The sequence below is a fragment of the Fringilla coelebs genome (assembly GCF_963513975.1).
Source record: "Fringilla coelebs genome assembly, chromosome: 1".
NCBI lineage: Eukaryota > Metazoa > Chordata > Aves > Passeriformes > Fringillidae > Fringilla > Fringilla coelebs.
The window spans coordinates 152,317,259-152,329,928 of record NC_140028.1 but is presented as its reverse complement, the minus strand read 5'-3'; the positions used below and the strand labels follow the sequence as shown (position 1 = coordinate 152,329,928).

The following is a 12,670-nucleotide window of genomic DNA, read 5'->3' as shown; positions in this document are numbered from 1 at the left end:
AGCCTGGGGAGTGGCCGTGCCTGGGCTTGGTGGGAATTCCAGGACTGACTCCAGCATTCCCCCAGCTGACCCACGGAGTGATGAACAAGGAGCTCAAGTACTGCAAGAACCCCGAGGACCTGGAGTGCAACGAGAACGTCAAACACAAAACCAAGGAATACATCAAGAAGTACATGCAGAAATTCGGGATCCTCTACAAGCCCAAAGAGGACACGGAGCTGGAATAGCCCCTGAATAACCCCGGCCCTCGGGAGCCCCGATTCCCGCTGGGATTCGCCCTCCTGAGCCACCAACCTGTGAATTTATTATTATTATTATTATAATTATTATTATTATGACGATGGATTTTTGGTTTTTTAAGGAAAACAAACTTGGTTCCCGTCGCTGAGGATGAGCCGGGCTTTCCCAAGCCTGCTTTTGCTGATCCAGGCTTTGCCAAGCCCGGCTCTCGTGGCGCTGCTCCCAAGCTCTGTATTATATTTTAACGTATATGTGAATATATTGATAATAATTTGCTTTTTTCCCGTTGCTTTCAGCCCCAAACGTGCCGATTCCACGGGAACGTTTGGCAGGAGACTTTGGGGGGTTATTCCCAGATTTTTTTTGATTTTTTTTTTTTGTTGTTTCCTTGGTTTTTCCTTTTGGTTCTGCGAGGTTTCCTCCGTTTCCCTGTAAATACTGCGGATTTCTGGCCATGTTGATAAGATTGATTTTACTGCTTCGAGCATTTTACTTTATCCAATTTTTACGGAACTTTTTATGTAAAAAAAAAAAAGAGCAAAAAAAGAGAAAAAAATAAAAAATCAAAAGAAAAAAAACCAAACCCCAAAATCGACGCCGGGCAGGGCCACAAGGGGGACCTGGTTTGGGATGTCCCCTCTCCCTTGGGGACCTCCTGTCACCCTCAGCATTCCCGGGAATCTGGACCCCCTGGGAAGGGAAGTTTGGGGTGACCTGGGAGCATTTGGGGGTTAATAATGGCTTTTTCTGTCCCCAGTGCCACCTGCCTTGGGGTCTTTGGGGTGTCCCCTCCTCCTCCTAGGGCCAGGTGGGTGTGGGACACATGGATACCCCAGGACAGTCCTGGTGACATGTGGATGCCCAGGGACACAGATCCCAGGGACACAGAGATGCCATGTCCCACCCATTTGGGACATGGCCCTGGGAACATAGGGGACACCTGTGGACACTTGGGAGACCGAAGGGGACACATTCCAGAGACAAACACTGGAAGGGACACCTGGGGGTACTCGGATACCTGAAGGGACACATCCCACACCCAAGGGAACACATTCTGGGGACAAACGGACACCAGAAGGGACACCTGGGAATACTTCAACACCTGAAGGGACACATCCCAGGGACACACGGACACTTGGGGACACTGGGGACACCCAAAGGGACATATCCTGGGAACACACACGGACACACAGACACCTGAGGACACAAACCCTGGTGGCACCCAGTGACACGTTTAATGCCCCCACCCAGGCACCAGCCACCAAAGGTCCCTGTCCCCCCCCCCACCAGAATCCCTACAAAAGTACAAAACGCACATAAAAAATTCCCCAGGAATCCATCGGGAAGCGGGAGCACCGCCGGGAGCAGCCGCCGGCGCGGCCCCGGTGTCGCCGGGGGTGTCACACGGCGGAGGTGATGTCCCCCGGTGCCCCCGCGGGGCCGGGGCCGCGCCGGTCGCTGCCGGGTGCTCCCGGCTCCAGGAGCCGCTCCAGCTCTCCCGGCTCCTCCTGGCGCCGCGGGGACCCCGCGAGCGGGGAGGGACCCTCGGGGGGCGCTGCGGGGAGGGACGGGGTCAGCACCCCGGGAATTCCACCCCGGGACAGACGGAGGGGCGGGGGCGGCTCCTGACCCACCTTGGAAGTGTAGGGGACTCCCGACCCATCCAGGTCCTCCCCGATCCCACTGGGGGCTTTCCGACCCCATCCAAGCGCTCCCTGATCCCATTTAAGGGCTTTCCGACCCCTTTGGGTGCTCCCCAATCCCATTTGGGGGCTCCCCGACCACATCCAAGTGCTCGGTGATCCCATCCCATCCCACCCCATCCACCCCAAAATTCTCAGGTGCCCCCAAACCCTGACCCTCCCCAGGCTTCTGTGTCCCCCCAAACCCTCACTTTCCCCAGGGCTGGGTGTCCCCAAACCCGCGGGTCCCCCTCAAGCCCCCCCAGATTTCGGTGTCCGCAAACCCTGGGGCTGGGGTTCCCAAACCCGTAGATGTCCCCCCAGACACCCCCAGGGCTGGGTGTCCATAAATGCCCAGGGCCGGGTGTCCCCCCCCAATCCCTCCAAAGGCTGAGTGTCCCCAGGGCTGGGTATCCCCAAACCTCCTCAGGCCTGGGTGTCCCCCAGATCTGGGTGTCCCCAAACTCGCGAGTGTCCCCCCAAACCCCCCCAGGGCTGGGTGTCCCCCCCATTCCCCAGATCCGGGTGTCCCCAAACCCCCCCAGGCCCGGCTGCCCCCACACCCGCGGGCCCGGGGCGCTCACGGGGCTGAGGCGGCTCCAGGCCGGCGCCGTCCGCGCAGACGCCGCTGTCCCCCCGCAGCTTCTCCGGGTCCGCGGCCACCGTCGCGTCCCCCGTGTCCCGCGCCTTGTCCAGCTGCCGCTTCTTCCTGCAGGTGTCCCAGCTGCGGGGACACCGGGGTTCACCGGGGGTCCCCAAACGCCCCCGGCCCCCCGGAACCCCTCACTCACCACTTGAAGGCCACGTAGGCCACGAGCCCCACGACGAGGCCGGCCAGGAGGGCGCAGTACAGGGGGATGATGTCCCCGGGGGGCTCGGGGGGGGGCTCCGACACCGGCGGGGTCACTCGGGGGGCCCCCGACACCGGCGGGGTCCCCTCAGCGAGCGGCGCCGTGGCCTCGTCTGTGGGAGCCCCGGAAAGGGGAAGGGAATGAGGACATGGCGGCCCTGCCTCAGCGTCCACCGGGAAAGGCGAGCGAGGAAAGACCCCCGGGTTTGGGGACAGCGCCCCGGCCACCCCCTGAGGGACACGGCGGGAAACTGAGGCACGGTAAGGGAGAAAAGGGGAAACTGAGGCACGGTGAGGGGGGGGGAAAGGGGAAACTGAGGCACGGTGAGGGGGAAAAGGGAAACTGAGGCACAAAAAGGGGGTGAAAGAAAAAATGGAAACAGGCAGAAAAAGAGGAAGGAGGTGAAAAAGAGAAACTGAGGCAAAAAGAGGGAATGGGATAAAACAGGGGAAACTGAGGCACAAAAAAGGGAATGAGGGACAAAGGGGAAACTGAGGGACAAGAGGGAATCTGAGGGAGAAAAAGGGGGAATGAGGCACAAAACGAGGGAATAAGGTAAAAAAAGGGAAACTGAGGCACAACACGAGGAAAATAAAGTAGGACATGGGGAAATTGAGGGGTGACTGGGGAAACTGAGGCACAAAAGGGGAAACTGAGGCAGAACAAGAGGAAACTGAGGCACGAAGGGAGGAAATTGTGAACATTGTGGGGAAACTGAGGCACAATGTGAGGAAAATGAAACAGGACGGGAAACTGAGACACAAAAGGGGACAGTGAGAGAAACAAGAGGAAACTGAGGCACAGTGTGGGGAAATCAAGGAATGACATCAGGAGAGAGGCATGATGAGGGGAAACTGAGGTAGGAAAAGGGGAAATTGAGGAACCACAAGGGGAAACTGAGGCACAAAAGGGGAAATTAAGGAGCAACATAGGGGAACTGACACAAAAGGGGAAATTAGGGAGCAACCTGGGGAAACTGAGGCACAAAAAGGGAAATTGATGCACGAAATAGTGAAATTAGCATGGGGAAACTGAGGCACAAAAGGGGAAATTAAGGACCAGCTTGGGGAAACTGAGGCACAGAAGAGAAACTGAGGCACAAAAAGGTGAAACTGAGGAGCAATAAGGGGAAATTGAGGCTCAAAAGGGAAACTGAGGCATAAAAGGGAAACTGAGGCAGGAAAAGGTGAAACAGGCACAAAAGGGGAAATTAGGGAGCAACATGGGGAAACTGAGGCATGAAAAGGAAACTGAGGCACAAAAAATGGAAACTGAGCAGCAGCATGGGGAAACAAGCACACAAAGAAAAATGAGGCACAAAAGGGGAAATTAGGGAGCAACATGGAGAAACTGAGGCATGAAAAGATGAAATTGAGGCCCAAAAGGGAAACTGAGGCCCAAAAGGGAAACTGAGGCACGAAAAGGGGAAATTAGGTAGCAACATGGGGAAACTGAGGAACAAAGGGGAAACTGAGGAACAAAAGGGAAACTGAGGCACAAAAGGGAAACTGAAGCATGAAAAGGTGAAATTGAGGAGCAACATGGGGAAACTGAGGCTCAAAAGGGAAACTGAGGCACGAAAAGGTGAAATTGAGGCCCAACAAGGGAAAACTGAGGAACAAAGGGGGAAATTAGGGAGCAACATGGGGAAACTAGGGCTCAAAAGGGAAATGAGGCATGAAAAGATGAAATTGAGGCACAGCATGGGGAAACTGAGGCACAAAAGGGAAACTGAGGCACGAAAAGGGGAAATTAGGGAGCAACATGGGGAAACTGAGGAACAAAGGGGAAACTGAGGAACAAAAGGGAAACTGAGGCATGAAAAGGTGAAATTGAGGAGCAACATGGGGAAACTGAGGCACGAAAAGATGAAATTGAGGCCCAGCAAGGGAAAAATGAGGAACAAAGGGGGAAATTAGGGAGCAACATGGGGAAACTGAGGCACAGGAGGGGACCCTTGGCCAGCCCCCCCGTGCCCCCCCGGTGTCCCGGTGCCACTCACGGCTGCAGGGCGGGCAGGGCGGGCACGGCTCCTCCGGCTCCTCCTCCGCGGGGCTCCGCGCTGCGGGGTCGGTGCATTTTGGGGTTTTTGGGGTGGTTTTTGGGGGGTGTTTCTGGGTTCGGGGTGGTTCGGGGGTACTCACTGCGGGCGCAGGGTGGGCAGCGGCTGTCGCAGGGCTCGGGGAGCCCGCGGGGACACGGCGGGCACCCCCCGGCCCGCCCCGGCACCTGCGGGCACAGCGGGTCTGCCTCAGTTTCCCCTCAATCCAATTCCCAGCGGGAGCCACCCAAGCAGGGGAAAGGGGTTTGGAGGGGCAGTAAAAACAACGAGAAAGGGAGAGGAATAAAAGCGGGGAATCATACGGAAAGAGTAAAAAAGGAAATAAATAGTAAATACAAATGAGATAAACAGCATTGAAATGGAAAGGAATGAAGAGAAATCAACGAAATAAACGGAGGAGAAAGGAAGGGAAAAGCTGAACTAAATTAAAGTGGAAGGAAAAGAACGTGAAATGAAGGAAAATAAAGGAAAATAGGATAAGTAAAATCGTGAAGTAGAAAATAAGGAAAGTAAAATAGGAAAAGATGAAATAAGCCAGGGAAATTAAATAGAATTTAAAAGGAAAAGAAAAAAATAAAAGAGGAAAATAAAGTGAGATTCAAAAAAAGAGAATGAAATAAAAGCGGGGGGAAAAAATTAAAAATTAAACAGGATGATAAAAATAAAATTATAAAAAGGAAAATAAAAATAAAATAAACCAGGAAAATAAAAGAAAATGAAAAGAAAAAAATGGAGGAAAATGGAATAAAATGAAAGAAAAGGAACTGAATCGAAATGACCCAAATTTAACCGAACCAAACCCAAAAAAACTTCAACAAAAGCCACGGAGCGAAGTGACCCGGAGCGCCCGGGGGCAGCGGGAGACCTGGCCCGTCCCATCCCGGTCCCGATCCCCTCCCGCTCCCGTCCCGCCCGCACCGGGCTCAGCAGCAGCAGCAGCAGCGGCACCGGGAGCGGCCGCATCGCCGGCACCGGCCCGGGACCCCGCTCCGGGCCGGGCCGAACCGGGGCCGAGCGGCACCGAACTGCTCCGAACCGCTTCGGCCCCGTCCGGCACCGCTCGGCCTCGGTTCGGCCCCGCTCGGTCCCTGTTCTGTCTCGGTCGGTCCCGTTCGGCTCCGCTAGGTCCCGGTTCGGCTTCGCTCGACTCCGCTGGGTCCCGGCTCAGCCCCGTTCGGTCCCGATTCGGCTCCGTTCGGCCCCGCTGGGTTCCGGCTCGGCCCTGTTCGGTCTCGGTTCGATTCCCTTCGGTCCCGGTTCGGCTCCGTTCGGCCCCGCTCGGCTCCGCTCGGCCGCCCCGTCGCGCCTGGGCCGGGCCGGGCTGGGCGTGGCTCCCCCGGGCAGGGCAGGGCGGGGCGCGCTCCCGTTGGCTGCGCGCGGCATGGAGGCGTGGCCAGGCGTGGAGCCCTGCCCCTCACAGCACTGGGGGTCCCGGGTTCGAGTCCCGCCCGTCGGGACGGGTCCAACTTGGACCGGACCGGTCCGAACTGGGATCGAGGGCACCGAAGGGACGGCGTCACCCACTCCTCCCGCCACCTCCCCACGGCTCTTCCCCGCGGGAATAAGCGCCTGGAAGCGGGAGAAGCAGCTTTATTGAGCCCCGGTGTGGGTGCAGCATCTTGGAGTGGGTGCAGAGCGGGAATGGGTGCACAGTGAGAATGGGTGCAGGGTGTGGGAGTGGGTGCAGGGTGTGGGAGCGGGTGCAGAGTGAGAATGGGTGCAGGGTGTGGGAGTGGGTGCAGCACCCCATGTGGGTGCAACACCCTGTTGGGGCTCTGGGACCCCAGCATGGGTGCACAGAGCGACTCGGAGCGGGTGCAGGGTCTCGTTGTAGGTGCAGAGCCTTGGTCCAGGGTGGGTGCAGGGTGCCCGGGTGGGTGCAGGGTTTGGGTGCGGATGCATCCCCCCGCAATCTCCTCTCTCTCCTCTCTACCAGCCGCGCACGGGGCGCCAGAGCTCCACCACCTTGCCGGCAGCGTGCACGAAGTACACGGGGTGCATGGCGGCCGTGGCACAGGCCTGCGACAGAGGGGACACCGAGCTGTGACACGGCGCTGGCACAGAGGGGACACGCGGGGCTGACACTCACGTGGAACGGGATGAGCGCCAAGGTGCTTCCCAGCGGGAATTGCTCGAAATCCAGCTGCCCATCCACGGCCTCCACTTGCCCGTGCTCCTGGGTCAGCCCCACCAGCCTGTGGGGACACGAGGGGCGGGTGTCACCTCCCGCCCTCGCCTGTCCCCCCCCCCCGCTTCCTCGCCCCCCCCGCGGGTGTCACCTGAGCTGGGGGTGGCCCTCGATGGCGGCACAGCCCGGGGGTCCCTGGTCGCGGCCGTGCAGGCTCAGGGCGGCCCAGCCACAGTCCACCAGCAGCTGCCCGCGGTGGGGATAGTGCCCGATGACCCTGGTGAGGACACGGATCGCCACCTCCTCGGGCCGGCACGAGCCCAGCTGGGTCTGCTGCAGGTCTGCGGGGGACAGGAGCTCAGCCTGGCCGTGTCCCACCCTCGGGGGGTCCCTCCCGGCCGGGGGACCCGTCCTGCTCACCGTAGAAGAGGTAATTGCCCGGGTGCACCTCGGTGAGCTGCGACATCTCCGGCACCGGGTGGCTGCAGGACGGGGTGGAGCCGATGGTGGCCTGGGGACACGGGATCCCCGCCTGCCGCAGCCTGGAGACACACGAGGGGGAAACTTCTGGGTCATTGGGGTGGGGGATGTCACCCCTGGGTGGCCAGAAGAGGGGTCTGTCACCCCAAGGCACCACCAGGAACAAGAGCAGAGGTGGGTCCTGCACCTCTGGGTGCCCCAGATGTGCACCAGGGAGCCCCCTAAAAACTCAAGGGAGCCATCCAGGTGTGGCAGAGCCTCCGCCCAGCGTGCCAGGGAGAACGCAAGATCTGCTGGGGACACATCCAGATATGCCCAGGTGCCAGCCAGATGTGCCCAAGAGCCCCCTCAAAGACTCAGGGCTGGTGGGTGTCCCTCCAGATCCCTCCAGATGTGGCAGAGCACCCTCCAGATGTGCCCAACTATCCCCAGATGTGCCAGAGATCCACCCATATGAGCTGGACACCCCCCAGATGTTTTTAAGCACTCCCAGATGTGTCTGAGAGCCCCCAGATGTGCTGGAGGCCCCTCCAGGTGGTTCTGAGAGCCCCCAGATGTGCTGCAGACCTCCCCATGGTGTGTGAGGGTGCCACCAGATGTGCCTGGGAGGCCCCACTTGTGCCAGAGATCAACCAGATGTGCCTGGAATCCCCTCAGCTGTGCCAGGCTGTTCCCAGATGTGCCAGAAATGCCCTCCAGATGTGCCAGGACACCCCCAGTGGCACCTGGGACCCATCCCAGATATTTCTGGTCCCCCAGATGTGCTTGGAACCAGCCCCAGATGTGCCCGGGAGCCCCCAGATTTTGGGGAGGGGTGGGATTGGGGGTTTCCCCACCACAACCTGGTGCCACGACCGGGCTGGGCCGGGCCGGTGGCCCCCAGGACGTGTCCCCAGGCGGGCACATCCCTGTCCCTGGCGTGGTGGGGGGGTGGAAGGTGGAGATTCCTCCCCCTTTTCCCAGCAGGACCCATCCGGCCGCAATTCCCTGCAGGATGCGGACCCCCGCCAGGATGAAAGGGTGACAGGCAGGAGGGAGGGGACAATGCCCCAGGTCACAGCCCGCCGCCGCAGCCACATCAAAGGCCAAAGCGGCGCCGCCACCACCCCTCGATGCCCCCCGGGGGGGCTTTGAAGGCCCCTTTATGGGGGTGATTCGCATTTACAGCCAACAGCCGCGCTTTGGGACGGGGACAGCGGCCGCCTTGACCCTCCCTGTCCCCAGATCCCCGCCGTCCCGCTCATCCCGGCCACTCACGCGGTGACGAATTCCAGCACGGCAGCCGTGGTGTCCCTGGCGATGGCCTGGATGGCCGGGATGTCGCGACAGCCGTAGGTGTTCCCGCAGTGGGCGTAGACCCCCACCAGTGTCACCAGCTCCGGGGAGCCCTGGGCGATGGCCCGAGCCAGGGCCAGCGCCTCGGGATCCGTGGGACGAATCCCGGCTGGGGAGGGGACACAGTGTGGCAGGGGGGTTGAGGTTTGGGGACATGGGTGAGGGGACACCGGGGCGTCGCCCCCATGGAGCATCCTGGCGGTGGGAATGTGGGAATGGGGTCTGAAGGTGCCATGGTGGGGCTTTGGGGCCATTTCTGCTGTGTTTTTCAGGCATGGCTGGGAAAAATGAGTTTGGAAGGGCTGAGATTCTCCATCATGGTTGGGATGGAGATCCCTCCCTATGGAGCACCCTTAAATAGCAATTTTGGGGGGGTTTAGATGCTCCATCATGGTTGGGATGGGGGATCTGGGAGCTTGGAGGGACACAGGACATTGTTCCCTGAGGAACACCCTTGATTAATGACTTTTAGGGGGCTTCAGTGCCCCATCCTGGTTGAGATGCCGGCTTTGGGGGCACTCAGAGCATCCCACCCCACCCCTTGGGACAGCATACAATGTCCCCTCCCTACACCCCAGGATGGGATTTGGGGCTCACCTACCCCGGCCATTCCCGCAGTCCAGCTTGAGCCAGACCAGCCAGCGCTTCCCGCCGGGAAGGGGGTTCTGGAGCAGCATCTCCAGCCCCTGCGGGCTGTCCAGGAGCACCTGGAATTGCTGCAGGCGCTGGGCCAGCGCCGAGCACTCGGCCAGGCGCCAGCGCGGCACCGGGAAGGCGTACAGGATGTCATCGAAGCCCCCGGCCGCGAAGAAGTGAGCCTCGGCCAGCGTGGACACCACGATGCCACGGCGGGTCCCGCCCGTCGCCAGCTCCGCGCCTTCCCTGGGAATGCGGCAGTGAGGAGGAGGACGGAGGAGGGAATGGCGGGGAGTGCTGGGAGGGTGCTGGGAGGGGTTCTCAGGAAGTGCTGGGGTGCTAAGGGAGACCTGGGGGATACTGGGATGGTGGGGGGTTACTGGGAGTGAGGATGGGGGGATACTGGGAGTGAGGATGGGGGGATACTGGGAGTGAGGATGAGGGGATACTGGGAGTGAGGATGGGGGGGATACTGGGAGTGAGGATGGGGGGATACTGGGAGTGAGGATGGGGGATACTGGGAGTTAGGGTGGAGGGATACTGGGAGGGAGGATGGGGGGATGGTGAGAAGGAGGATGAGGAGGCACCTGGTGGGATGCCGGGGGAGAAGCTGGTGCAATGGAGAGGATGGGGGATACTGGGAGGCTGGTGGGGGGATACTGGGGAGGATGGGGAAATACCTGGGGGAAGGGGGGGTGGATGAGGGGGTGGTAGGAGGGATCCTGGGAAGGTGTCTGAGGGAAACTGAGGGGTGCTAAGGGGGGACACTGGGAGGAATCTGTAGGATTAATGGAGGGATACTGGGGAGGGGGGAAGTTGAGGAATGCTGAGAGAGGATATGGGGAATGCTGGAGGGATTCTGTGGGGGAATGTGGGGGGGATGCTGGAGGGATGATGGGGAGAGGCTGGGGGTGAAGCTGGGGGAATACTGAGGAAAACTGGGGCAGGACTGGGAGATGCTGGGTGGGAAGGTGCGGTATCCTGGGGGGAAGAGGGAGGGATGCTGGGAGGGATACTGGGAGGATGCTGGACAAACTGGGGGATCCTGGGGTGGGATGCTGATGGGGAGGGTGGGAAGATGCTGGAGAACGATGTGAGGGTGGGGAGATGCTGGGAGGAAAACTGTGTGAAGGTTGAGGGGTACTGAGGGGACCCAGAGGGATGGGGGGAATTCAGGGGAGACCCTGGGTGGCTCCTGGGGCCTCTGGGGTGGCACTCACAGGGTTTTGTGTGTTTTGACGTGGGGCCGCAGGCGCAGCCCCAGCGCCCGGCAGCGCTCCCGCATCCTCTCGGCGTTCCCGCGCAGCGTGGCCTGGTCCAGGGTCAGCGCCGGGGTGGGCAACTGCTCCAGGGGGGCTCCCAGCCACGAGCTGGGAATGTGGGGAGGGGCGGGAGAGGGGGGAACCTGCTGTGAACCCCTCCCCAACCTAAACCCACCCTGCACGCTCAGAAACCCCTTGTGCCCACCTTACACCACCCTGCACCCCCAGAGGAGGGTGCTGGGGGTCTCTGTCCCCAGGTGGGGGCCACGGGCTCCCCCAGGGATGTCGCCTTGGGGGGGACTTTGGGTGGCGATGGTGCTGGGGCAGCTCCAGAGTGTCCCTTCCTCCTTGGGCACAATCCAGGGGTTTCCTGGAGTAAGGTGGAAGCTGGGACTGGGGTATGGGAGAGTGGGAAACTGAGGAGGGGGACACCTGGGACACCTGGGACAAGGACACTCAGGTCACCTTGGAGAGGGATACTGGCAGCAGGGATGCCTGGGACTGGGATCTATGGAACAGAGACATTTTGGACTGTGACACCTGGGACTTGGACACCTGGGACTGGGAAATATGGCACTGGAACATCTGGGAATGGGTCGTCTGGCGTAGGGACACAGGGCAGGGGGACATCTGGGACTGAGACACCCGGGAAAAGGGACACTTTGGGGGGGCTCCCTGGGACAGGATGCCGGTAGCTGGGTCACCTGGGAGGGAGCCACCTGAGCCAAAATTCGGGAACAGGGACACTAGTCCAATCTCCAGCGGGACAGGAACACCCTCCAGCAGCGCGACCTCGTGGCCCCGCCAGCCCGGTGTCCCCTGCCCCCGCCCGTGTCCCCTCCCTGCCCTGCCCACCTGTCCGTGCGTCCGTCCATGGCTCCGTCCGGCGCCGCGGCTCTCCCGGCTGCGCTGCGGTGGCTCCGGTGGCCGCGCGGGTGCCCTCGGCCCCACGTGACGCCGTGGCACCGCCGCCAGAGCGGGGACAAGGGTCACTGCCAGCCGAGGGGCCTCGCCGGGGTGGCAGGGCCAGGGGAGGACACGCTCGGGAGCCGCGGCCAGGACAGGCTGCCAGCTCCGGGAACAGCCGGATCCGGGAGGGACACGCAGGGAACGCCAGAGCGGGACGGGCTCCGGGAGCGGGGACTGCCGAGACCCCCCATGCTCTGACACGGGACAGAGACCACGGGGGTCTGGGGCCACTCGTGCTCCTGACACGTGTGAGGGGCTGCTGGGGACCCACTGCCCCTGCCTGGGACATGGGGGGACACAACTGATGCTGCTGAGACCCCCGTAAACTCATGCCACGTGTGGAGAGATGCTGGGACCCCCTAAACTCGTGACACATATTTGGGGACCTGCTGGGACCCCCCTAAACTCATGCCACGTGTGGGGAGCTGCTGAGACACCCCTAAACTCGTGACATGTGTGGAGAGCTGCTGAGACACCCCTAAACTCATGACATAGGGGTTGACAGCTGCTGAGATCCCCCAAACTTGTCACACTTATGTACAGCTGCTACTGAGGACCCCCACACTCATGACAGGTGTCTGTACAGCCACGGGGATCCCCCAAACTTGTCACACGTGTGTGTAGAGCTACTGAGACCCCCTAAAATTGTGGCAGGTGGGTACAGAGCTGCTGAGACCCCTCCCAACTCCTGACATGGAGGTTCACAGTGGCTGAGACCCCCCCCCACTTGTCACACCTGGCTACAGAGCACCTGGGACCCCCCAGACTTGTGACATGGGAGTCCAGGGTTGCTGAGACCCCCACACTTGTGACACATGTGTGTGCAGCTGCTGAGCCCCCCCGCCCATAACACGTGGGCACAGAGCTGCTGAGTCCTGCCCCACTGGTGGCACCAGTGTCCCTGTGTGCCACAGCCTGTGCTGGGCCCCCCCATGCAGGACACTGGAGTGGGGGGACACTGGGGGACACACACAGGAAGGGGTATGTCCCCATCTTGGGGCAGCCACGGGCCTCACACCTTGATT

At 60.8% G+C, this 12,670-nt stretch overlaps 3 protein-coding genes across 4 annotated transcripts in view; 1 reads left to right on the top strand and 2 right to left on the bottom strand.

Annotated features, from left to right (window-relative positions):
- The window catches only part of SETD2 (SET domain containing 2, histone lysine methyltransferase), a gene marked incomplete at its 5' end in the record, with an annotated part of 39,888 nt that extends 38,790 nt beyond the window's left edge, over positions 1–1,098 (top strand). The window contains 1 exon segment of the mRNA XM_084207292.1: positions 66–1,098. Within this exon segment, the coding sequence (XP_084063418.1) occupies positions 66–227 (162 nt within the window). The 3' untranslated portion in view covers positions 228–1,098.
- Positions 1,099–1,573: 475 nt separating this feature from the next.
- On the bottom strand, positions 1,574–5,878 carry LOC311155218 (uncharacterized protein). The gene is made up of 6 exons (XM_084208207.1): positions 5,754–5,878; positions 4,918–5,002; positions 4,776–4,835; positions 2,714–2,885; positions 2,507–2,646; positions 1,574–1,795 (listed from the first exon to the last, which is right to left on the bottom strand). Exons 1-6 carry the CDS (start codon positions 5,796–5,798, stop codon positions 1,641–1,643), a joined length of 657 nt encoding a protein of 218 aa, XP_084064333.1. The 5' UTR covers positions 5,799–5,878; the 3' UTR covers positions 1,574–1,640.
- Positions 5,879–6,344: 466 nt separating this feature from the next.
- Positions 6,345–11,617, bottom strand: LOC311155213 (D-serine dehydratase-like). 2 transcript variants are annotated; one of them, XM_084208178.1, is made up of 8 exons: positions 11,532–11,617; positions 10,635–10,784; positions 9,376–9,660; positions 8,701–8,887; positions 7,384–7,505; positions 7,115–7,304; positions 6,925–7,030; positions 6,345–6,854 (listed from the first exon to the last, which is right to left on the bottom strand). In XM_084208178.1, the coding sequence occupies exons 1-8, from the start codon at positions 11,549–11,551 to the stop codon at positions 6,352–6,354; spliced, it is 1,563 nt and encodes a 520-aa protein (XP_084064304.1). In that variant the 5' UTR covers positions 11,552–11,617; the 3' UTR covers positions 6,345–6,351. The 2 variants fall into 2 exon arrangements, with proteins under 2 accessions (XP_084064304.1, XP_084064305.1); XM_084208179.1 differs by having other exon boundaries at positions 6,614–6,854; positions 9,380–9,660.
- Between the last annotated feature and the right edge of the window lie 1,053 nt (positions 11,618–12,670).